The sequence below is a fragment of the Pan paniscus genome, chromosome 1, assembly GCF_029289425.2.
Source record: "Pan paniscus chromosome 1, NHGRI_mPanPan1-v2.0_pri, whole genome shotgun sequence".
NCBI lineage: Eukaryota > Metazoa > Chordata > Mammalia > Primates > Hominidae > Pan > Pan paniscus.
Window position 1 is genome coordinate 67,999,941 of NC_073249.2, and position 26,286 is coordinate 68,026,226.

The window sequence follows — 26,286 nt, forward strand, 5'->3', positions numbered from 1 at the left end:
CCCCAAGTCTCAAAACACTCAAAAGGGAGCCAGGCAAACACAATACAGCCAACTGCAATTGGTTCCCTTAAACTCTCCACCCAAAATGATCAAATTAATGGTTTTTCAAAGAACCGCTGGGAGACCAAAAGCAGCCCCCATAATCAACACTCACAATTATCGAACCCAGCCCAGAGTCTCTGTTAAAGCTGCTACCAGACAAACACTTATTCAGATAATGAGCAAAGTTCTCCTCCTTGCAGGGAAAGCCATACACACATGTAATTTGAAATGGTAGCTCACATCCTAAGTAAGTGTGAAACAGCTGTCACATGGGCTTGCATCCCACTGAACTCGCTGCACACACTGAAGCAAGTTGGGGGGAGGGTGGCCAAGGGGCTTATCTTGTTTATAGGGCACTGAAGCAAAGGGCTAGATTTTCTTAACACTCTTGAGGACAGATGCAAGCATTTGCCCAACAATTATAATTATTAATAGTAGTTGAGAAGAAAAAAGAGGGCTCATGGCAGAAAAATTCATCATCCCCAAACCTCCTCAAACTTAATTCCAGAATCCTTCCCCTTGCACTCCATACACACACACACACACACACACACACACACACACAGACACACCCCTTAAAGGTCATTAGCCTTTATAGGCATAAGTAATAAACACCTATTTTCTTTGGCAGAAATTACTCTTCATGTTACTAATGGCAGAAGGACTAATAGGTAAAATCTATTATTTGCTATGTTTGAGGCTAAGAGAGATAGTTATTTTCCCATTTGTGTTATAAAACTGTTATACCTTTTACCAGTAAATAAGCACTTGAAGTTTATTAGTCCAATCTTTGGCTTCCTCCTTCATCTACACATAAATTGCAGTTCTAGTGAAACTCAATGATGGCCGCCTCTGGACTGCTGACAGAATTTCACAGGACCAGGCTGATGGCTGTGGCTTCCTTTGCCCTTTCTCCCAGCTTCCTCACACATCATCTTGTCTCTACGGCAGTTTACTGAGCAGTCAAAACGAGCCTACATCTAGGTGGGTGATTTCTGGAATAGCAGTAACCACCTCCCCTTCAACAAAGACTGGGAAGGCACCCAACAGAAAGAGAAAAGCCCAGTGCTGGGAAGGATTCAGCAACATACCAAAAAGCCAAAAGCGATGACCTTCAGGACACATTCCAGGGAAAACACCATGGTGAAGGCGATATTCAGGTACTTCAGGGCCAGCTCATAGGTACAGGGAGCAGAGTAATACTGCCAGGAAGAAAAAAGAAGAGAGAAAGAATCACAGCCTTAAGGTAAGAGGGGGAATACATGTCACTGAGGTTGGCCATCTCTCATTCCTGCCCTGTGGGACACTCTGGTGTGTGGTACAGGAGGAGAGATGGACTTCGAGTGCTGGAGAGGAGAACCACATATTCTACCCAACAAAACAAAGGAAAACACAGACCCACGCCCCACCAGACTTAATAGCAAAACAGCCAGTCTTCCTAGAGATGAGGGTGGGCAGGGAAGAAACATTTTCTAGAGTTAGTTACTGGAGTTAGTCATTTAGTATTAAATAGGATGAGCCTCTCTGAATACTCCAAGGCTCCTTTAGACCCCGTGATGATGGATCTCTGTCTCCTGATTTTTCCACCCTTGTCTGAAGCTGCCTCCCATTGCCATCTCAGGTCTTGGGAGCCCCTGGATGGCTACTATAGTCTGCACTGCATTTTGCTCAGTGGACCCCCAAAGCCCCAGAGGTTGGGTTATTGAACAAAATAAGATCACAAAAGGATTCAATGATGGAAAAGTAGGTAAAGCAGTGATGGGCTGGGATGTTGGGGTGTCTTCCCACTTGCCCTGGGAGGGAACCATCGCTGGGGCTCAGTCGGCTCTTGTGCCTCTCTCCTCTCACCTTCATCATCAGCACAACGGTATTCAAGGCGATCATGGCCATAATGGTGTACTCAAAGGACGGAGACACCACAAAGTGCCACACGCGGTACTGGAAGGTGTGTCTGTTCTGCGGCATGTAGCGGGTGAGAGGTTTGGCGCTGATGGCGAAGTCGATGCACGCCCTCTGCAAGAAAGTCATGGTTATTAGCACAAATTCAAATCCCCTAGATCTACCATGGCAGGCTCTGTTCCATGCTCAGAAGAGGAGGACGGTGAATGGGAAAAAGGGCAGGGCTGGGCAAGTAAAGATGGCAACTGGGGTCACTTGGACAAAACTACAGACAAGGCATCACCTTAAAGGAGTACACAAAACTGGAGGTGTTGCCACATGGAGTAGGGACTTCACGGTTATTAAAAAAGTCCTTTACACAGCATGTGGCTGAGCTATTTAGGCAGGAATCCTTCCTTGATGTCCTTAGTCAGAAGTAAAGATCTACCTACCTATGTATTTCTACAGCACTTTATGTCGCATTTCTCTTACAGTCCCTAACAGTTTCTAGTTCAGTTCCATCGAAAAAATAAAATAAAATAAAGAAATTTCAAAAACAGCTTTTGAAATGTTACAATGTGCCAGAATTATGCTTGTTGCTGGAAAAGCTGCGATAAGACACATTCCCTGCCCTTACAGCAAGTACATGGCATGGAAGGTCACAGTCAGATAAGCAGATATCTGAAGTTATCATTGTTTTCTAGACTATGTGCACACAAAGGTAAAGACTGCATGTTAAACATCTTACATATCTTCCAGATCTCCGTGCCTCATACGTGGGCCTTAAACAGTGCTTGGAAAATGTTTATTTAATGGCTGAATAATTACTTTTCCCATCTTCTCTCTATAATTCTTAATCAAGTTAAGAAAATGCAGTCCTCCTTTCTTACATTGCTGGCCCAAGAATCCTTTCTGGAGCCCCTGCTGCTCCCCACTTTAGACCAATTGTCATTACCTCATTCTTCTCCAGGCTGCACTCCTCCATCATCTTATCCCCTTGCTCCTGGAAGGTGATGATGATGAGAGCCACAAAGATATTGACAAAGAAGAAGGGGAAGACCACAAAGTAGACCACATAAAAGATAGACATCTCCATGCGGTTGCTGCGGCTTGGGCCTCGGTCTTCCTCTGTCACATCTACAGAGTGCTGCAGAACTCTATGGGGACAGAACAAGAGGGCACAGATGGTGGATGACAGTCTTGGCTTCATTAGGAAATGTGCCACCTATTATAATTTTTTATCTGACTTCTTTGACTTTGCAGATCCTCCATTAATTTTTTTTGAGTCCAAACCCAAGTTGTCATATCCTGCTATCAACAATCCACTTCTCTTTCTAGCCTCTGTTCCATCACGCACTCAACTCCTAAGCAACAGAAGGACACCATTTCATAGTTTAGGTTGTCATGTTCAATACAAAGAGACTCCCAGATTCCCATTTAACATTTTGCTGCCAAGTAGAACCTGTTGCCACCAGAGAGTGGTGTCTTAGTCATTGCTAAGTCTCTGAGAAATTAGCTTTCAACTACGGGCAGCATAAGACCTGCATTCTGTGGTCTTCCTCATGATCACAGGAAGTGCCTTTGGGTTTTGCCAACTCATTCTTAACCCTCAATCCTCAGGCTTTCAGGTGCTGGGCCCCCCTGGAGGATAAATCTGTCTATAACAGCTCTCAGGAATTCTCCTTATGGGTACAGGGCTGTTCAAAACTCATTTATTCCATAGAAGTCAGATGGCTCCACTTGACTCCTCAATAATTGGCTAAAAGATTAAGAGTTTCAAATATTTTCCTGATTTGCTCACCCACTTCTCTATTTTTGCCTGAAGAATTTTCATTCTTCCTCTTTTCTGCCTGTGTCACCTTCTCAAAACCCCTTACTTTCCCTGATACAGTAACAAAGCGTGAGCCTTGTTCACCTTGAGTCAGCTTCTCAAGGCAACCAGGGGTCCTATCACAGCCACAGACAAGCATGACAACTCAATCACTCACTGAGGCCATCCTTCCCCTGTGGAGACGGTGAAGAGGGTCAGCAGGGCCCAGATAATGTTGTCGTAGTGGAATTCATGGCGCTTCCATTCCCGGCCCTTCACCTCCATCTTGTTTTTCTCATGATCTACATAGTTGCCTCTAAAACCAGAGCAGAAATGAAAGAGAGCCTCCTCACTATAGCTCATTCTACAGAAGAGTCAGCAAATTCTACAGGCCGCAATAATGTGGGGGTAATAATGATCACCATACATGTGTAAGGCAAAAGGAATTTTATTAAAGGAAGGTATTTTTACCATGGAGCAAAAATGGGATTTGGTGCCCAATAGATACAGGAGTAAATCCTAACCCTTTCACTACTGGCTGTGTAACCTTGAGCAACTTGCTTAAACTTTCTGAGTCTTAGCTTCCACTTGTATAATAAGCAAATAAAACTTATTTCAATAGCTGGTTATAGGGGTTTGAAATGAAAACTCGAGTGTAAAATGTCATGGTACGAGATATTTTACACTCAAGTTTTCATGTCTGACACAAAAGAGGCACTCAGTAAAAAGTTTATTGATTCCATTTTGTCTTTTTGCTGAAAGAAGAGCAGAGATGGGTAAGATAGAAAGGAGGGAGGGTGGACCTGTGGTGGTGGAGTGGGATCATCAGGACATGCTTTAGCAAAATCAAGTGGAATGCGCTGGTGGCACTTACATGCACTCCTTCTCTGTGTCCTTGGAACTGTCCGTGCAATAAAAGAACTTTCCCTTGAAGAGCTGAACTGCGATGACAGCAAAGATGAACATGAAGAGCTTGTACACAATGAGTATGTTGAAGACATTCTTCAAGGAGGTCACTACGCAGTCGAAGACGGCCTGTGGACAGAGCAAACAGCCCTGCTGTGTGAACCCTGTGATGGTCTGCATACTTGCCTAGAGCCGAGCTGGGCCATACCACCACTACCCAGCCCCACCAAGAAGTTGTCCCAGGAGAGAATTTCCTGCTAAGAGGTGAGGTGGTGCTCATGAGATTAAGGGCTGGCTTCTAAGCTGGTTATGACTGCAAGGACCTACCACCTGGGATGGGAACACATGTTCTGAAACTGAATGTAGACCCAACGCAGTAGAAATCAGATGATATCAAGCAAGGAATGCGGTCCTCTGTGTGATCCTGGTACGGGTACTCCACTTAGTGTGAAGCATAGAAGTGTATAGCTGGAAGGAATATTTGAGATCATTTAGCCCATTTTAGTCTTTAAATAGCTTGTGCTTTATTTGGTGACGTTCTTAGATTCTATTTATATACTGATTATGTATTGTTTTCTCCTTACCTTTCTAAAAGGATCAGGTAATAATACACTATCATCTTTGTTCATTTCACTAATATTTCATAGCAAGTTCATACATTTATGATTATATTCAGCACTTCATGTAAATGTTCTCTAGTGAAGGTGGCTGCATTTGGGATGAAGACCAATAGAAGTAATGTGGGAAAGACCAATACACACCTTCTCTTAGAGATGGCGAGGCTGGGTAGATAGAACTAGGGACTTACACTTCAGTTAAAAGGCAACAGACCTCCAGAGACCTCCACTCTAGGCCCTAAGCTGTGAGGAGTTACATGGGAATTCAATACATTGCAGGGCATTTTCAGGTTATTTTCTAGGTTTTTAGGTTTAGCTCACAGGACAATCTAGCCCCACGGTGGTGCTGCATTTGTGCAGTTGCTTCTTTGCAGCACTGGGTGAAGCACTGCTGGTTTAATTAGTTCAACACTGCAGGGAATGTAAGTGACAGGCACCCTTGTGGAATCATCAGAGCCACCTACGTCTCTCTCAGGTTATGGAGCTGCAGAGCGAGGAACTAGCCCTTTCTAATTTAACAGAATTAAGCCAGGTTGCAGGGTGCTTTCTCTGGCCTATTAACTAATCTCATCAAGCTTGTCTGCACTCTCCTTGAGGCCCACTGAATCCTGCCCTGCAGGATCACTGACAATACTGATAAGGGTCAGGGCCCAAGGCAGCCTGGCCACGCTCTGTGTGTGAGGCAGAACCCAATGAGCATTTATGGGCAGGAAGGTGGTAAGAAACAGCTGACACTGTGAGAAGTGCTTCCTCCAGGGGGGAAGGTGGGGTAGCCAGGGAGGACAACAGTCGGCCAGGCCACTTCCTTGGGAGCATGGGTGTCTCTCTCTGGGAACCCACGCGGTGGGCCAGGGCCCTGGGCTCTGAAAGGTAGCCAGGTTTCAGTCACATCGGGGCCTCTCAGAAGTGACTTTTCTTCTGTTTCACAAACCTAGTTAGATTTGCCTCCTCTCTGCAGAGCTAAATGGCTGAAAGGGAAGCAGTGCTATGAGGCCTGAAGGAGGTCTGGGGTAGAGTGGGCAAAGAGCATCAGAGGTGATGAGAATTCAATAGGAAGTGGGAATTGAGAAGCAAGGGAGAGCCAAGTGCACAAGAGCCCTCCCCAAGCTGTGTCCTCCGTGGCAGGCTTGGGAGAGCAGGCCCAGGCATTCCAGAGGAACTGTTGAGTTTTCTAACAGGGACCACTCACGTCAGTTCATTTTCTCCACACCACAGATGTATGAGTTACAATGTGTCCTCATTTCCCACGTGAAAGAAAGTCAAAGAATAAGTAATTTGCCCTGAGTCATATAGCTTCTAAGTCCTAGAGCTGAGCCTCGCACTCAAGTGGGTTCTTTTTAATGTTGACAGGGGTTCTCAAACTACACTATATTCTAAGAGTCACCTGGGAAGCCCGTTTAGGAGGCGCACTCCAAGCCCCTCCCACAGGGAGTCTGGCTCTATTGTGTTGCGGTTGTCAGCAATCTGGATTTTAAGAAGTACCCAGGTGATCCTGATGCAGGTGGCCTATGACCCACACCTTGAGAAGCACTGCATGATTCCATGTGATGCTGAAGTTAGGGAATTGAGTCTGCTTGCTGGGAAGTATTCTGGTGTAGCCCCTGAAGATGGGGCTTGACTGGCTATGTGGCCTGAGCAGCAGAAAGACTTTGGGGCTGGAAACCAGGAGCTCTGGTCCTCTCCCTGGCAGTGGCTTGCTGTCATTCACAGGAATTCAGAGAGAAAGAACTTTCCTCCCATGGAGCCTCAGCTTCCACTAACAGCAAAGTATGCGGGGTGGGGCAGGTGGGCTCAACAGTCTAGCAGAATTGTGTGATAGAGTGCAGGAAGCTTTCCTGAGAGGCAGGGAGACTCGTGGAAGGTGGAGCCCCAGGGGAGTTGAGGAGGGAGCATATTAGACAAGGAGAAATCTGGGTAAGATACCTAGTAAACGTCCTGGCAATAGGAAGAACTTAATTCATGTCAGCTCACTTCCCATTTCTTCTCTGCCTCTGCCAAAAATGGACTGCATGTCCTTGGACAAGTTACTGACCTATCTGTGCCTCAAAATTATGAAGGGTAGGGCTAGAAGAGCCTCTTCTCCTCTTGAGTTATAAGAAAAAGAAAATGTCCCAGGATACTCGGCCTTAAAAAATATGCAGACCAGAACACACAGAGGGATCCCGTTGCTTCCATTCTGGTGTTCTGGGTCTGCACTGGGGACATAGGAGGCCCCAGGACAAAGCCACACAGGATTCCCTCTTGGATGACATATCACACCGGAGAGAAGATACCATCTGGGTCTGAACTTAAAAGGAAAAGCTTTCTTATAGATTTCTTGGGATGTTGGTTATTTTCCTTTGAAACTAAGACCTTTAGCTCAGGCAGATGAAAAGAACTTCGATATCCGTGTGAGAAAAAGGAATATTCCCAGAACAAATTCTCCAAAGGCAGGCCAGCCATGGCTAAAGAGAGAAGACGGGAGAAGGGGATTTGATGGGAACAAACTCTGTAAACACTACCTTGAGCTTGGGCAAGCGCTTGATGGTTTTCAGTGGCCTTAGAACTCGGAGCACCCGCAGAGACTTGATGGTCTTGATGTCCCGTCCTTTGTTGGTTCTGCAGGGGAGAGGCCCCCAGGGAATCATATGGAATGGGGGAGAAATAAAAATGACATTCAAACTATGGCATTAGTAACAACAGGCTAAAAGGGGAGAGATGTATGGGAGAGATGGAGGCAAGAAGCCAGAAACTGAGTCAGATTTGACTCCAGGGACATCCTGCGAAAAATGCTTCAGGAATATTCTCAAATCACTTCCCAGTGTGCACGCATGAACACACATACACATGCACGTACACACTCATATATACACACACAGAGGAACATACAGGCACACAGAGGCATCCATGCACATATGTTAATAAACACTTCCTTCCCTAACTACCAGTCTAATGCTGCTGATTACCACATTGGCACAATGAAAACAGAAGACATATCCACTAGGGAACGTGAGCAGTAGCCCACTTCAGATCCCTACTGTGCCTAATCCAGTGCTTGTCAAATGATAGGTTCTCAAATGATATTTGCTGAATTGATGAACCCACAGTTGAGAGCAAGTCTCATCAGGGCACTAGACTTAATCTGGGTTTGTCACCGCTGCACAGTTCATTAGTTCAGGAGACAGCAAGGTGAGGCAGGGTGGCAGACATGACACTCTCACTGGGCCACGTGTTCCAGAGAAAGCATGTCATGCAGGCTTCTAGCCAGGACCTTGGGTCACACCCCAGTACCTCTGTGTGGCTGGCTGTTCCCGCAGTCCCTTCCATTGCAGATGGTGTGTACCTAGCACAGGCTGCAGAGAGCCACTCAGCTGGAGGAGGCCCAAACTGCAGGCCCAGCCTACCTTTATCCTGGCCCTACAGCTATTGATCCTCCCTAGTCAGCCTCTTGGAAATGTTTACTCCTAATAGTGACAGTATGTTTCTCTTTTTATTTTTAGGAATAAAATGAACAAATAAATTTGCATTTCTCTTTCTTCTCTGTTCATCCCCTGAGATATTTGCATTCAATTCAAATAGTTGTCATTTATAAAACACACAAATGGTGGAAAACAAGACTCTAAATAGTGGAGTCAGGCTCTGTCTCTTTCTTCATGTTGACCCAGATTACTCTTACACCAACAATCTGAGGAAATGGGGTCCAGAACATCAGGTGGAAACTGCAAGGCTTCCGGCTGCTTTCCCCCCGACCTGCCTGCGATACCTACCCCCCACCCCACCCCCCTGACAGGGAGATAAAAGTCCATCCATTCTTTCACAGAAAACGAGGCCAAAAGATATTTAATCGAAATGAAGGAATGCTGACTTTGCCCAGAATGTTTATTTTAAGACTCTCTTAATGATTATAGGCCATGACCTACAAGTCACTTTTATTCAATCCCAGATCTGAATATAAATAATCCAAAAGGCTTGCACTGATATGGTCTTTAGCATCCAGAGACTTTGGCATGTTTTACAAACGATTTCACTGCATTAGGCTCATCTGTCTACATACCTAAAAGAGGCAACATATGAGCCGAATACATATCCAAACCAATAAGAATGACCATTTCCCAAGAAGGCTTGGTGACTCCTAATTTTGATCCCTTGGATATAAATAAAAACTGACCACTCTTTTCTCAGTGCGTGAGCCCCTCCCCTCCCAACCATACTTTCTCGCTCCTCCAACTCATTCCTTGTATCGTTTACTTCAAAGATAATCGAACATATTTACCCCAAAGCGTTCCTATGGAGGATCCAATCAGAGAGCAGTAGAAAATCAAAATAAAACAAAACAAAAAAATGGGGTTGGGGTAGAGAGAAGAAAGACAGTCAGAACACTTCAGGGAGAAAAGAGAACCTTACAATGATAGGGAATCAGAGCAGCACAGGCCCAGGGGACCCCACCCACAGCCTTGGCACTTAGAGTGTCCACACCTTTGTGAAAGGAAGGGCCAGCACACCATTTGCTCCATTGCCACTGTCCCAGCCTGCAGGGGCGAAGGTCCTCTGCCAGCACAAGGGACAATTCTACATAGACTTCTGGGTATTGTGTGTTATTTCCATGGAGTCTGGTTTAACTGCAGTTTTCTAAGTGCAGGCGTTTACTTTCATTTCCTATGCAGTCTTCAGACAAACTCTGTTTCCAGTGAATTTATAAGAAACCAGGCTGCAGGAACTATGCCCACTCTGGGCCAGAAATTCTCTCACACACTGGCATAGTTATGCTTATAAAGGGTTTCATCTAAAGAGGGACACGCAACCACTCAGAGAGAGACTCACTGATGTCTCTTAGAAGCTCAGAGGAGCAACACCATTAAACCAACTTGAAATAAGGGAGGGAGGCATTTGTCTGTCAAGATCATGATGTCACACCAAAGTTTGCCTTTTGATAAATTAAATGACCGCCAGTCCATTGTGAGCATACTGTGCAGCTTGAAGGTGAAAAATCATCCCAGTTCTACTGGTGAGGCATTTAAAATAAGTCAGGGCATAAATATCTTCAAGATAGAAATAATGACAACTTTTAAATTTTTTGAATATTTATTTATTCTGGGCCAGACTCTGTGCTAAGCCATTTTAGTGCAAATCTTTATTTAAACCTCCTAACTTTAGCACATAGGAATCACTATCCCCATTTCACAGAAGAGATTCAGAGAGGTTGAGTGCCCGACATCAGCTGGCAGAGCTGGGACATGAACCCAAGCATGTATGATGATCAAAGCTCTTGCTCTTAACCACTAAGGCTCTGCATCAGCAGGTTTTAGTTCAAGGTTCTGTCAAACAGCACAGTGAATTTCTGAGCTGGCAGAGATCCCTGAAATCCACCCAACTGCACAGGAAACTGAGGCCCCAGGAGGAAGTGCCTTGCCTAAGATCATTCACTGAGTGAGTTTAGAAACATAGGTGAACCTGCATCTCATGATTCCCTATCCTGGCCTGCTGCTGAGAAGAAGTGCTTATAATTCAGGTTTTGGTTCTTAGTTGGACATTGTGATGAAGGTTACTTTTTTTCTTTCCTTTCTTAGTTTTTGCCAACGTATGGCAAACCTATGTTCCACTACTGTATGTCACAAGCAAAGACTTCTAATGGTTATTTTACTCAACAAATGATCCCATATTCAAAATTAAATTAATTTTCACTATAAATGCCAAATGAATGATGACTTGGGAATTAGACCCAAGGCCTTATAAACCTTAAATCCTTAATGTGATAACCTCTAAATGTTCAGAGGACAGAAATATCTTCCCCAGCATCTTCTCACATATAAGACAGGGCATATGGTAGGTCAGCCAAACACATCTTTATTCATCCATATACCAAGCATCTGTGGAGTCCTTAATATATGTCAGGCACTGTTCTGCATACTGGATATACAGTTGTGAACAAATGAGGTTGCCAACCTTTTGAAACTTACCTAGTCTAGTAGGGAAGATAGACCTCAAGTAAACAAGCACATAAATAAAAGTATAACTGCAAGCTGCCATAGGAAAAATGAAATCAATTAAAAAATTTACCAAAATAACCACAAAGGTTTCCCTTTCCCCAGGCTACATTTGTCTTAAGGAAGAACTAAGGGATAATCTTTCATATCTCTAAGATGTAAGAATAGGTTGGGAGATCAATATATGGGCAGGTGATCTAGGATCACACACCCCAAGCTTCTGCCTTCTGCTTAGCTCAAGTCCTTATCTCGGAGACCTTTCTATCCTGCAGCATCTGAAAAGGTTCTCAGAGGTCATGCTCATAGACATGCATCTTCTGCAGGAGGGCCCAATATTTCCTGCTCCTCCCACACACGTGGATAAAGGGTATAATTTGCTCTCTTGAATTAATTTCCCCCCAGAATCCTAGTAAAACATCATGGTATAATTCATTGTATTACTACATATACCATATAAGGCATGTTATAATGCAAACTCACCATTGTCCCTTGTTTTGGAAAACAGGGTTCCTTAATGGTACACTCTAATCTTAACAGCTGAACGTGGCTGCCAAACCACTGGGGGGGCTATTTGTCACATCCTAACTCCCACAGGTCTGAGCCAAGGATAGCAATCAGACACAGGCCAAAAGTAAAATAAAAAAAAATAAAATTAGTCATTGCTCTACGCATCTTTCATCAGGTCTCTTACTGCAGAGGAGCCATTGAAAAGCTATGAATTGGAATAGCTGCAGAAAAATATGCTTTCATCCTCAGTTTTGTTAACAGGGGCAAGATTTAACTGATTTTAAAATTGCCATTTGAAATGAAAAGAGTACTGAATAACAAAGCCCTGGAGTCAAGAAAAGCCTCAACAATTTAGTCCCCATTAGTTAAAATATAATTTACACATGGACTAGGCCAAAGTACTGCTCCCAAATCCATACATACAAGAGTGATTTAAGCCATTATCAAAGCCAACAAGATCGCAAGGAAGACATTTCATCAAACTAAAAGGATGAGCTCTTCAAGTACCTCAATTGAGGCACACTGTTTAGGAAATAATTCACGTGCATTTTACAAATCATTTAAATGTAATTGTTCGATAACACTTTGCTAGTCTCTGATACTAAATTATAATCAGATGTTTTTACACTGCCTCATTAATAAAATTTCTATCAGGTTCAAAAATTGACTCTAATGTTAAAATCTAAGGACAATTCCACACATTAGGATGCACTGGTCTCACTTTAATTGGGACTCAATTGGGCCACCCATTTTACCATTTATTTTCTATTTATTTGGTAAGTTCCTGGCTGCTCTCCAGTAAAAAAAAAAAAATGACAGATTTTTCTTGTTTCATCAGTAAAAGACGAGAATTTTCCAGCTCAATTGTCAAGCTGCCCTCCAGATCTTTCATGTGTAATTACTCATCATTCAATGTAATCCCGCTCTTCACCTCCCAGCCCCCTCTTCTCAAAGCACATGCTCTCAAGTTGATTTCTGCCAGGAACTGATTCTCCTCCCATGAGGGCAGAGCAGGAACATCAGGTTCTAAAGAACCCTTCTGTCCTTTAAGTGCCATGGCCTTCTGCCCTACCCCATGAGCGGGGAATAGCTCAGGGATCTGAAGGAATCTCTTGCCTCAGGGAATGGCCAGGCTTGCAGGAGTGAAAGGTAGATGGAGGGGTCATGCTGTGAGGAGCCTCGAGTGTCTCACTAATGTGTCTGGACTATTATTTGGTAGGAAATAATAACTATCATTTATTATACAATTACTAAGTCCTTGGCACTATAGCAGACATTAAATACATTTTACCTTATTTAATGCTTATAGGACCAAAATATTATTTTGAATCCCCATTTACAGATGAAGAAGCAGAGGTTCAAAGTTAAGGCAGTTAATAATAGGGCTGGGATTCCGGCCTAAATGTGCCTGACTCTGAAACCTATGCTCTTATTTGTGATGTTAGAGTGCCTTTCAAACGGGAACCACTGGAGCGTTTTAACCAAAGAAGGAAACAGTAAAAGGACCAAGTACTTCCTGATCTCAAATACTAAGCTATCACACTCCCTGTAATCAGTTTAGGGTCTATGAGGGTTCCTAGGAAAAAAAAAGTTACAGATGAAACAACAAGATGGACAAGTTCAGGGATGACCTTCTCCATCTCCCCATAGGTCTTGTCTGTCACCAGGTAGAGACAGAAGGATCTGTAGGTTGAGGAGAGATCTATACCAAGCCACTGCTCTTAGCTTACAGGGGTTAATTGCTTGGAGCTAACTAGAACATGATGTGTAGAACGGCGCTTAACATAATGGAGACAACACTGAACTTCAAATCAGAACACCAAGGTTGCTCAAGAACTGGCTTTGCTATTTACTAGTCAAATGAGTCAGACTAGTCAAACCTCAGGCAATCCACTTCTCAACTGTAAAACAGGACTGTTCGGTGATAAATAAAATAAAGAGTGTGAAAGCACTTTAAAAATTCTAAAGACCCATGGGGAAGTTTCCCCTTTTGCACTGGCAGTGCCTGTCTCTCTAGGATCTGCAGATAAGGATATGTTCATCTGCTTCTGTGAAAATTTTAAATTTACCACTTTGACATTGTCACTGCTTAGCGGCTATCATTTGGGGTTTATTTTTCCTCGTGGTCCATGCCTCAGCATTTCTTGGGGTCACCCTCGAACCCTCAATCCATTGTTATTCTGCCATCTTTCTTTGTCATGTGACCAGAGCACTAGCTCTATGCTAAGTGGTGCATAATCCTTTCCCTCTTGCACATGGACCTCAACGAGCTCCTCACACACACTCCTGAGAGCCTTTTGCAAGCTTTCTCCTTTGCTATACACAGCACCATACTCCAACTGGCAGGTGTTTTTGTCCAAACACTGAGAAGCAGCAGGAGAGAGCAGAGCATCTAACTGTCTCCTAGCAGTTTTATTATTCAATCTGGTGAACAGTGGACTTAGTTGTCTCTTTTGTCTTATTCTAAACATACCCAAAGACACCTCATCTGCTGATCTTTCTAAGAAGGCCTTGGAGCTGGTGGAAGTCCACCCAATACACTTGTCCCACTGAAGACTAATTTGAAATGCTAGGCTGTGCCCCTGTGCATGTGGATTAGGAAGGTGGCTGGCATGATCTGTGTTGATGGTCCCCAAGTCCCATTATGAAGTCTTCCGACTCAAGTTACTCTAAAATCTACTTTTAAATCTGGAGGGCACTATGAGGAGTTTCCACTAATCCAGCAGTACTGGGCTCTTCCCATGGTTGTGAAGGCTCACAGGGTGCATTTTATATCTGGGTCTAGTTGGTTGTTGGTTACCGTGTGGATAGGGCAGTGTTCCCTGATTGGATCATTTCATTTTGCTTGGGTCTGTGGCCACGGGCTGAGATCCCATTTACAACCAACCATCTCCCAATTTCATGCTGTTAATTAAAAAAAAAAAACTACTTGGGTGTTCACACCTATTGCCTCCATAAGATAAAGGTCTCAAAGTGAATATTCTACAGGCAGTTCCTCAGCAGTACCAATGTCACATGCAGCAGACAACACATTTTCCAGCGTTCACTAAAAAATATGCATGCTGAGACTTAATGCCAAGAGTAGGTAGACTGAGGACTTATCTCCTTTCAGACACTCACTCCCTCCATGTGGCTGCCACTCTGTCCCTCCTTACTCCCTCCCAAACTCCATTTTCAAGGCAGCTATGATATAGTAGTGGGCACCTCAAAAGTCCATGGGCATTGATCATCCTTAGTGTCCTTGTCTGGGCACAAAAATCAGATGTAGTCATTCTTGAGGTGACTTTTAAACTGGAGTGTCAGGAAACAACATCCTCCTATCTGCTTACAGTTGGAAATTTCCAATTCCTTTTCAGCTGGCCTCCTAAATCCACAGTTAATGGGCTACTTGACGGCTAAATTTAATTTTAATCCTTCGTTCTCTTCCACAGAACAGGGGCACTGGATGGCCTGTCTGGCTCAGTGGTAAATGGATCTTCTTTGCATGAAGCAGGACTTCGTCCACTTTTTTTGCCTCCAAGATTAATGTGCAGTCACTGCTTCCTTTGGAAGACTCCCCTTTCAGTTTGAAAAGAGGGAAGTTCTGTCAAGAAAGAAGACCCATAGGCAATGCTGGAGGTTTGAGGGGACTGCCTCAGACACAGGCAGGTAGTGAATAGGAGAAAGAAACAGCCAGGTTTAGGGTGAAATGTTTGTCTGTTGTTTCTATGCTGTGCTGAGCGTGAGTGTGTACGAGCATTTTGGTGCTGAATAGCCACCTCTTTCTTACATGTGCACATTCTCACCTTCTAAAATACAAAATCCCACAAGCAAATCCAGAACCAGAGGACCATATTCTCAAACTCCCAGCCTTAAACAATCCTCCCACCTCAGCCTCCCAACTCGTTGGGGTTACAGGCATGAGCCACCACGCCCAGCTCCCAGAGGAACATATTATGTGGCTCCTTAGGATCCTTCCAAATCTAAAATTGTCCATGCCTGTGTATATAACTCTGCTGCTACAGCTACTGCTGAATGCATTCAATGGACCTTATCCATCTCAGTGACTAGGGCAGAGTGTCAAGTGTCAGGAAAGTGACATACTTCAATGAAAAGAATGTAATAAAAGCTAATGTGGGAACTCCAGTTCCTTCTGGCATCAAGAGGCAGATTGACTCATGTTTTTCGTTTCTGGCTAAGGACTGAATAATGAAAGGCCAAGTGCGGCTGTGAGCCAAATCTCCTGAGTGCCAGGGAGTCCTGACCTCACCCCATGCCCTGCTACAACAGCAAATGGCAATGGGAAGCTTTGGCGTCAGCCGCCGGAGAGCCTGTGTAACTGACTGATGCACAGGCCATGGTAAATTCCGAGGTGGGGGAGGAGATGGGAGCAGAATTGCTAGTTATTTTTCTATTAAACCATCTGTGCTGACGAGCAATTATAAGCTGTGAGATGACTACTTAGAATCCAATCCAGGAGAGCTCACCTGCTCATGTGAATCGAGCTAGTCAAGTAACGTGTTGTAGAGCAGTGGAAATGGAGAGGGTGAGAGTCCTGGGTTGGAGTGCAGGTGTCACACACAGAAAGACACACACGCACAGGTGTCCTGGTCCTCTCCTACATTTCTCCAGAGATGCTGTCCCTGCCCACCTGTTTGCCCAAGTCACTTCACTAAACATGAAACACATGAAACATGAGGGTTCTGTGAGGTTCATGAATGTAATCTGTGTAGTGGTTACGTGACCCCCCTACAAGGCAGCTGACTTTGGTTGGGGAGCAGGGTCCCCCAAAGCAGGGGAATGTGCCTCATGTGCAGATCCCCAGAAATGCCAAGGCTGTAACCATCTTTGCCTTCCATGCAGGAGTCTGGGAAGCAGCAGCGATGGCAACAGGGTGTGTGGAAACTAGACAAAGCGGTTTCTGGTCCTTTCACATAAAATCACACAAAAGAATCCCTCTTCTTTGGAAAGAAAAAAAGAGGAAGGTTTCATAGATCCAGCCACTCACCAGACTTTTCTTGAAACCTCAAAGTACAGAAGGCACAGCTCTGGACATTTATAGTCAGCAAACACTCTGTCTCCATGTGGCCCAGAAAGTGGGTGTTGTGAGGGCAGCGGAATAACGAAGCCCTGAACCCAACCTTTGCCAAAACTCTGCCCACCTCCCTGCAGGGATGCTGGGCTTAAGGAAGGAGACCTGAGTGTTCTTATAAATGCCTTATAATGTAAAAGTGAATTGGAAAGAACAGAAAAGTTGCAATGTGGGTATCTTTCCATTTATTTTTTTATCCACTGCTTCTGCCCACACTTAAAATAAATCCAAGAAGAAAAATAAATAAATGAAAAAATCCCCTTCCCTTCCTCCTCAAAAGTCAATAAAGTTCCCTAATGGAATTTTCCAGGTTTACATTATAAACGTTCCCTTAACTTGATGTATGTAGCTGTGGAGAACAGTCTTCTCTTCAGCCACTGCATAAACAACATATATGCTTGTAGAAAACATACATGGTGGCAGGCACACGCCTCGGCAGGAGGGCTCAGGGGACACCACAGCTTTGTTTGAGAATTCAGCTAGAGGTCACTCCCCCCACTCGGTGAGGGGCTTTGCTCCTGGGAGTTGGGCCAGGGTCTGAGAAGGCTCTGGCTGGGTGGTGGAAGGAATGCCATGTCAGCCCTGGTTTCTGAGGAGCCACAGAAAGATGCTACCATGGCAACCACCATAGCTCAAGTCTATTAAGCAATAGGCTTCACAGAAGCCTCCTCACTAAGTCATGGTTCAATTTCAAGAAGGACAGAAAGAGACTGGGACAGGAATAAGGTTATTTGAATGGTGGACATTATGGGGCAAATATATGGGATATGATAACGAAAGTTGTAAACACAAGGAGAGAGATACTTGACAAGCCTGCAGACAACCCCACATTTGGCTTTCTGCTGGCCTGAGCCCCTGACCATGAGGAATATAGGCTCAGTGACTTCTTTCACTCTCTGCCCCAGGCCAGGCCCTCTCTCTGCTGGCAGGTGGGACTCTGGCTAACTCCATCAAAGTGATGGGAGAGCTGAATTCTCTGGTACGATTAATGAGGAAAGGAACAGGGCAGAGTTAGAAAGCATGGGTGCATGAGTGAGAGAAAGCATTACCTGGACCTCCCTCGGCAAATGTGACGAAGGCCAAAGGAGGGGGAGTGGGAACCTGCTCCATGAGCGGAGAAAGGGGAGAGGGAATGGGCATGGCAAGCTTGGGAAGTTGAAGGCAAAAGAGAAAATGGATGGAGAAGGGTGAGCAAGTATCATCTATGTTTCAGAGAAAATGAAGAGAGAGTTCAAGAAGTAACATGACTAAAAGCAAGTGATGGATCATAACTCTCAATCCATCACATAAGTGTGGACCCCAGAACGAGGGGGTTCCTGGGGGCCCCTGCACTGTACCTGGTCTGAGGACCAACAGAGAGGCTTCAGCTCCGGGGCTGTTAAGGCTTCCCCTGCCACCAGCACCAAAGCCACCACCGCCACGTTTCAAAGGGCACAAAGAAAGAACAAGACAGATGACAGCTCTACCGCACATCATCACTGCTCTGGGTCTCAGGAGAGATGTCTGGACTGTGGACAATGGGCAGGCATGCAGGAGCTCCCTCTAAAACACACCTCCTCCCACACTGGCACCAACACACCAGCCTGGTTACCAGGCACACGGGCATAGGCGAGGGGGGTGTGTCTGTATAAAACAACTAGGTCTTGGGCCAGCCTGCACACATCTATCTGTATACATTGCGCATCAATATGTACTTGCTCCTATATTTGGATTTCATGATGTGATAAGAGAATGGAAGGATGAGGAGGGGAATCAACATGTATTGACTGTTCACACTACATCAGGCCCCGTCCTAAGCACTTTACACACATTATTTTGTCTGCATTTCAGAGATGAGAACTGAGGTTAGGAGGGTTAATATTTTGCTGTGTGGCTCAAGGACACAAAGCTGGAAAGTAGAGGGGCTGGGATTCAAACAAGAGCCCATCTGGTTCCACAGCCCAACCTTTCCTGCCACTCTGTCCTGTTATGCCAGTGGGCTCTGTTCTTCCTAAAGATGGGGTGGGTTCTTTCCTATATGCTTCTATCTCTTTGTCCTTTATACTTCAAAGAGAGACACATGATTTTTAGAGATCAAAATAAGAAGAATGATACAGTGAATAATCTATGCAAATGAATTTGTAAAATGAAAAGGGAACTTGACCTTTTAAAAACCTAAGGATAATATTTATCTCTAACAAAAAAGGTGGGTCTCCTTAGGGCAAAGGCAGACTTTAATCCTTCTTTCCAAGAAGACGGAAGAGGAGCTGGAAGTCCCTCTTTTGGAGCCAGAGCTGCCTTTCCTTTCATTGCACCATGAGAATCCAGACAGGGCCCAGATGCTTGAGAAAATACCCCATGCTTCTGTAAAATTTCTTCAAGAACAGTCCAGCCACATGTGACAGAAAGCTTTCTTTTTGTGGGGGACAAAGGTGACTGCACACAATGGAATTAACATGTGCACAAGGGGACAAGGGACACTGGAATTACCTTGATCACCAGCCCATTTTAGAGTCACAAACTATGCTCAATGTGGTTTTCTTTTGAAGGGTCTCTCATGGCTGAGGAAGCAGTGGACACAGTCCAGTTCCAGGGTCTGGGAGATCCTACACTCCTAGCACAGCTGGGAGTGTATCTTGTACCTCTCCTCAAGAGAGAGAGCCCTCCACTATCCCCACCCCCACCAGGCCACTTGAGAAACATCTGGTAATTTTTATCCCACCTGTTTTTCTGCCAGAAAGGATAAGAGACAGCAGCTGACAGTGCTTGAAGAGAAGCTTGGGGAGAAGCACTGTCAGCTTCCCTGTGTTTCTAAACATTTAGAAGGGCAAACCCTTCCAAGGGTGATCTCTTTCTAAACACTTGGAAGGGCAAACCCTTGGAGGGAAAACCACTCAGAAGGGTAAACGTGTGAAGATACTGTGTTCCTTTTGCAGCTGCCATCAATGACAGAAGCTCCTGAAAGCTCTCCTGCCTCACTACACAGTGTAGCTAGCCTTGCTTAGCCTAAAGATGAGGCTTCCACTTGTACTCAGAGAGACTTGAGGGATGGCTCTGAGAATTCTGTTGTGCCTCCTGGAAGAGGCTGAAGCTGCTCAGGGCGAACAAGGTACAGACAGAGCCCTGAGGCTGTCATTCATCCTACTGGGACACTCTATACACCGGGTTAGGAAAAAGGCCCTGAAAGCATCCCATTTCCTAGTTAAACCCAGGAGGGCTAGAAGAGCCCTTTCCTTGGCTAGATTCCACAGGAAATGTTAGAATGTGATTGAAAACTGGCTAGAGCTGGATCCATGTGCAGGGGAAAAAAAAATCCCACAAATATTATGAACATGATTTTGTTGCCTGAATGGTTTAACACTGTTTTCCTAGGTATGTTATCAAGGAAAGTTTGGAAAGCCTTTCCTTTTGGAGATTAAACATATTATTAGGTTTGTGCAAAAGCATGGTTCTGGCATCCCTGGAAGAGCTCTCGTTTACACCTGCTATGAACAGAAAACCTCACCATGCCTAGGATTCCGTGATCCTCAACTTTGCTCTACCCTCTGCATCTTTCTTTCAAGCTGCTTCCTTGATTGACACACTCAAGAAAGAAAGGGCCCATAAGCTGTTCCTGGGTCCATTGCTGAATGCATGGAAACACTGTCCACACTGTGAGTGCCTGCCCATGCTTACTCATCTCTAGGAAAGGAATTCCTAGGGCCTCTGGCTTCTCCCTCCTGACGCTCCCTACTCCTGCTTCCCTCATTCTGCCACTCAGGTCACATGAGCTGGAGCTGCAAGGCGCTCAGGAGCTCTGCTGGGGGCGACTGGGGAGCAGATTTCCAGCGGGGGCATTCTTTGGCATCACCCTGCATGTTGCATTTCTGGAAAGGGCTTCAAATCAACTGGAGTCTCCAGGAAGAGGGGAAGGAAGGGAATCAAATAAGAAAAGAGTCACTTACGCCAGAGCAAAGGCCACCAATGCGCCAACGACCACCACAAAGTCCAGGATGTTCCACAAGTCTCGGAAGTAGGACCCATCCTGCAGGATCAAGCCTTGGTCTATCATCTGCAGAAGGATATGAACAGCCACAGTGAGCCAAGAAAGTGTGGGCAACACTTGACCTGAGCTCTGTTCATCATGGCAGTGCCCCCACTGCCACTGTCTCCACAACCAACCCTACGCTAGGACCTGGAGAATGAGAGGTTAGGTCCAGCAGGCTTTCTCCACATAACTGAGTCCTGAGGCCCCCATCTCATAGTCACCCAGGGTTCACTAGACTGCTTGGTTGTCACAGAACCCTGCCACATTCCTCCTTTCATTTATGGCTCAGAGCACTGGGCATTGCCACATATGCACAGATGGGTAAAATCCTGGATGGATGAGGCTGGGAACAAGACAGACTATGGAGTGTTGTGGTGGCTGGGACTAGATGAAGCCCAGGAAGACTCATCTCTACCTAGCCCTTTGCCTTGGCACACACCCAGGCTCAGCCAAGACAAGCACTGGGGAGGGGAGTGCAGGCCCCAACCCTGTCTGCACATCTGTTGCCTGCCTCCTACTTGGGCCATGTCCACAGGCCTGCACCAGTACAAACACATCCACGCAGCCGTGTCTTGCTGAGACAGATTTCTTCAGGATTCTGAGGCCAGAGAAGGGGCGGCAGAAGCTCTACTGAGGGCTGCCATTGGCTGGTAGGTGGTAACACTGAGGAAGGGCTCTAGCCTAAGGAGCAGACAGGTGACCCATCTAAACCCAAGAGCCCAGGTTTTCTCTAGAAGTTTTTACCTTTATAACCATCTCAAAGGTGAACACGCCCGTGAACACATAGTCAAAATACCTCAGGACCTGAAAGACACATATGGTGGAAGGAAATGACCATGTGTGGCCAACAGGCTACTACATGAGCTCCCACCTGCCAGGACACATGCACTCATGCACGCCCACCCTGGCCCTCACCCACTGCACCCTCAGAACAAAGGCTTGGAATTAGAGCCACTAGCTGGACTGAGAGAGAAATGCCAGAAGGAGGGGCATGGGCCCTGCTGGAGCCATGTGACCCAGTGGCCACTCCTTGGCTGCTCCCTCTCGTTGGCCAGAACTTAGCATTTTGGGTCTGAATTGCCCACATACCTGTCCTTTAGTTCAGGCTCGGGACCTGAAATCCTTGTCAGCTCCTGTCCTCCTCGCGTCCCTCATGTCTCCTGACACATACCCGTGGGACCCCAGGAGAGGCCTTGGCCCCCTGTGGTGGAGCTGCAGCTGCCAGCTTCACACACACCATCCATGACCCTATATTAGACCCACATCCAAGCCCATGGGTGGCTGCAGAGCCCTGCAGAGCCCTGGCCGGTTTGGGGCAGAGCCTTGTAGTATGTTGGGCTAAGAAGGGGCTTGTCTGGGAATGGTTCATACTTCGCCCTGAGGAACAGGAGTGGGCAATTTCCAACCCTTGCTCATTCCCCAGAAACCTTGCTACCATCTCGGTTCACCTCCAGTGCTGGGATGGGGTGAGCACCAGAGCACTACAGAGGCTGGCACATGGCCCCTGTGTACCCACTTTGTTGCGCTCCGAGTTGGTCAGGACGGGGTCCTCTGCCGCCAGGGCGATGCTGCTGGCTGCAATCACCAGGAGGATACACATCTCAAAGTAGCGCAGGTTCACGATGTAGTGGCAGGCCCTCCGGATCCTGCGGGCAGTGGGCATGGCTGAGCTGGCCCACTCCCCACCACGCCCATGCCCTTACTCCTCACTCCCACATACACATACTGGCCCCTTCCAGACAGCCAGGCCCTTGCCAAAGGAAGCCGCCAGGGAGAGCAATTTAATTTCTCAGCCACCACCCTTGATTTAAAGCCCCAGTGGAGGAAGGTAATCAGATTGGTTAAAGGCTGCAGCACGCAAGCCAAGATACATTATCCACAGACACGTCTGAGCCATGGGGAGCAGCCAGCATCAGCCTACCAACTCAGGGCAGCTGCATAGCACCCTCTGCTGTATCTCGATGTCTACTCTCCCACTGTAAGGAAACTGGGACATCCCAAGGAAATTACAAAGAACCAAAAAACATAAAAAGAGATCTTGATTCTAAAATTCCTGACGAAAGCAGTAATGAGTTTTCATGAGCCCCAGGTTATTCTGGTTAAAGTAACTGTATTCTATATTCTGCATTCTAGCCATGGATGGCTCACATGCCTTAACTCAGGTTGCTCCCTTCCCAGAGCCCTGCTGGAACGCTCTTCCCAAATTCCATCTTTCCTGAATCTAACCTTCCAGACTCCGCTCTGTCACCCCTACTTCATGTCGCTGCCTCTGCTCTGAGTAGCATGCTCAGAGCAGACCATTTCAAAACTCCACATGTAGAGCAGTGTGACCAAAACTCTCAACTCCAACAGGTGATCTGGTCATTCTAGGCTCCACATTCTTGGCTCTATCCACTTCTGGAATATTTGGTGGCAAAATCTCAAGTAGATTTCCTTCCTCCCTCCACACTACCTACTGACCAAAGACTGGTAAAGAGTTCCTTTCCAATGACATTTCTCATGCTCTCCTGTCGATGTTACTCTTTCAGCTATGGGCACAGAGTTCAGAGGCTGACTAACTTACCAACCCACCTCACTTAGGGGGCACCCCAGATGCTCAATGTCTGGCCATGCTCCACCAGGAAGGCTTAAGAAGATGGCTGGGCCCCCATCCTTCCTCTCCCCTTCACCCTGCCCTGCCTCACACCTGGCCATTTACCCTAGCACTAAAGAGGGAGCAACGCGAGGGTGGCTTACGGGTTGGTGGTGCTGAAGATGAACATTGAGCTGTGGGGCACCATGGCTTTGCCTGTCTCACGCTTCTCCTTCTTCTGCTTCTTCTTCTCCACCTCCTCCTCATCCTCTCTGATCTCTGCCTCCTTCAAGGGACTGGCTTCCCCATCCGTCTTGTTGCTAACTGCAAGAGGAACACGTTGAAATCTTCAGAAACCATGAGGCATGTGAAAATGGCACCATTTGTGTTTAGTTGGGGATGAAAGGAGAGGAGGAGAAAGGGCTCCAGGGATGTCCCTAACAAGGTGCCCTGCAGGCACTGGGGGTATTTACTACCTGACACTGAGTTAAACTCCTCTTCTCTTCTTATTTTTACCCTCCCCAAATGTTATGAGAAATAACCTTTTATGTCATATAAATGACCATGATCATGTTTCCACTTTTAAGGTTGAACTTTTACAGTCTGATAAACAACAAGATGTTTCTGTTATAAAATTCACAAGGTTTAGATTTTATATCTAAACTCTGGATTCTTTGTACATGCTCACTTACTGAATTTTCCCACTGAGGGGTATACCCTCAGTGGCATGTATTATTACTCCCATGATACAGATGGGAAAACTAAAGTTCTGGCAATTTAAGTACCATTCCTAAGGTCATACAGCTAGTATGGGTTCCCAATTCAAAATCCTATAGCCTTTCATTGAATCACCCTGCAATGGAAGATTTCAAGAAATCATGACTCTGTTTGCAGCAGGCTTTCTGGCTGTGCTTTTTTCGGCCATGATTAATGTAGAAATGAGAATGCAATATTCATGTGAGTATAGGTCCATGACTGCATCCAAGGATTGGGAGGACGAAGGAGCCAGAGGTCGAGGGGAGCTCTCAGCTGCTGCTCTGTTTCCATACTCAAGACACGGTGTAGGTTAAACTGGCAGGAGGCTGAAGCTGTCACAGTGGGGAAAGGGCCCCAGTCACCCTCGCCCACTGCTCCCTGCTCATTGAATGACTCCACCCTGGAACCCTGTGTCAGCAGTGGACCTCGGTGGTCCTGGCTCATGCCCAGGCCTCCTAAAGAGTAAGTCATAAGAAGTATCCAAAAGCCTTCCTATCACATGCTTTTACCTATGACCAAGACCAAAGACTAGCTCTGGAATTACAACAGAGGGAGAGTAAAGCTTTATGTTCTTTCTCATAAGAGAAGGCCCAAAACACTTCTTATGTATTAAAGCAAACAAACACCAAAAGAGCTGTGGGTCTGGGATCCTGAGACATGCCCAAGTCAACTGAAGCATGCACTGGACATGGGAGATTGCACTTTCTGAAGTAGCAGTGGCACGTTGACTATAGAGAAGATGCGGAAATGGAGAGGGAGCCATGGAAGAAAGAAAAACAGGGAGGGGAAAGATTGTCATGTGAAAGAGTAAATACAGAAAAAGTAGAGGAAAACAGCAAGGCTGGAACCCTGTGGTCACAATTCAGTGATCGCGGGGCAGCAGGTGGGATTAATGCACGGAGAGCATGAGGCCAGAGCAGGGATGGGGTATGGGGTCAGGGCAAGGATAGGGTGTGGAATTCATAATGCAGGGATGAGGTGTGGGGTCAGCGCAGGGATGGGGTATGGGGTCAGGGCAAGGATAAGGGGTAGGATGAATACAGGGATGGGATGTAGGGTCAGGGCAGGGGTGGGGAAGTGCTTTTTTTTTTGGCTGTGTTTCCCTTTAGGACACCATTGATTAACATTTGTTGCCTAAGGGAACTGTGATGGGGAGAACTTGTGGCTAAAAGCTCCTAGGAGAAAAAGAGTTGATAAGAGCAATAGAATCATATAAAATGTTAGTACAGGGAAAGGCCTCAGAGATCATCTAGTACAATGCTCTCACTTTACATATGACAAACTGAGGCCTCAAGAGATGCAGAGATTTTTCCAAGATCACTCAGTGAGCAGAGCCATGGTCCACTCCATCAGAGGCTCCCTAACTTGCCGGGGCAGCAGTGCACCTGGGAGACCCCAGACAACACCATCAAATATTCATACACCAAAGCAAACAGCTGAATATCTAACTGGGCACAAAGTCACAAGTGATCACTCTGAAGACTTGAGGGTGGTCACAGGAACAAGCCTGGGGAAATTTTATGGGAAAAATTTAAGATGAAGAGAACGCTAGCTTATTTTTGTTCTGCACACTGGGAGAAAACTGCCACTCATTTTTACTTCTTGAAGGATGATTTACTCCTCCTGGTGGTGCTTTCCATGTGGCTTTATTGTCATGGCCCCAGCCCCAGATGGGATAGGAGTTGGGGGTGGAGGGGAACAGGGACTGTGCTCTCACTGTGCACCACGGTTGAGTCCACCAAGGGGTCCACGTCGGGGATGGCGACGGTGACGCTGGTGCTCTCGGTGGTGGCCTTGTCCGTGTTGGCCGTGATGCAGGAGAGGTCGGGCTCGCTCTGGCTGATGACCCGGCCCATGTCTAGCTGCACATTCCCCAGCAGGGCCTGCTCACTGCTGCCTTCTGGCTCCTGCTCCGTCAGCACCACGTGCTTCCCCACTTCCAACTCAGGATGGGGCAGGACTAGGGGGGTGTCAGCCTCATCAAGGCCTCCTGCCAGCCCGGAGCCTCTGGACACCATCAGACTGTTGGTCCTGTGAAGAGAGAGGAAGAGAGAGCTGGTGCTCAGACGCTGTCCCCAAATGGCAGGTGTGCCTGGCACAAGGGGAAGGCGGGGAAGCTCAGGCAGCCTGGAAGGTACAAGGCCACCACTGCCTTCCA

General features: G+C 46.2%; 1 protein-coding gene across 3 annotated transcripts in view; it reads right to left on the minus strand.

Moving 5' to 3' along the window:
- Positions 1-26,286, minus strand: part of CACNA1E (calcium voltage-gated channel subunit alpha1 E) — a 498,274-nt gene that overhangs the window by 46,888 nt on the left and 425,100 nt on the right. For all 3 annotated transcript variants that reach the window (XM_057301979.2, XM_063603599.1, XM_063603598.1), the window contains 12 exons: positions 25,846-26,159; positions 23,537-23,696; positions 22,317-22,446; positions 21,545-21,604; positions 20,718-20,824; positions 9,506-9,517; positions 7,755-7,851; positions 4,605-4,765; positions 3,909-4,046; positions 2,876-3,077; positions 1,891-2,055; positions 1,134-1,244 (listed from right to left, as the gene is read on the minus strand). In XM_057301979.2, the coding sequence (XP_057157962.1) occupies positions 1,134-1,244; positions 1,891-2,055; positions 2,876-3,077; positions 3,909-4,046; positions 4,605-4,765; positions 7,755-7,851; positions 9,506-9,517; positions 20,718-20,824; positions 21,545-21,604; positions 22,317-22,446; positions 23,537-23,696; positions 25,846-26,159 (1,657 nt within the window). The remainder of the gene's footprint in view (positions 1-1,133; positions 1,245-1,890; positions 2,056-2,875; positions 3,078-3,908; positions 4,047-4,604; positions 4,766-7,754; positions 7,852-9,505; positions 9,518-20,717; positions 20,825-21,544; positions 21,605-22,316; positions 22,447-23,536; positions 23,697-25,845; positions 26,160-26,286) is intronic.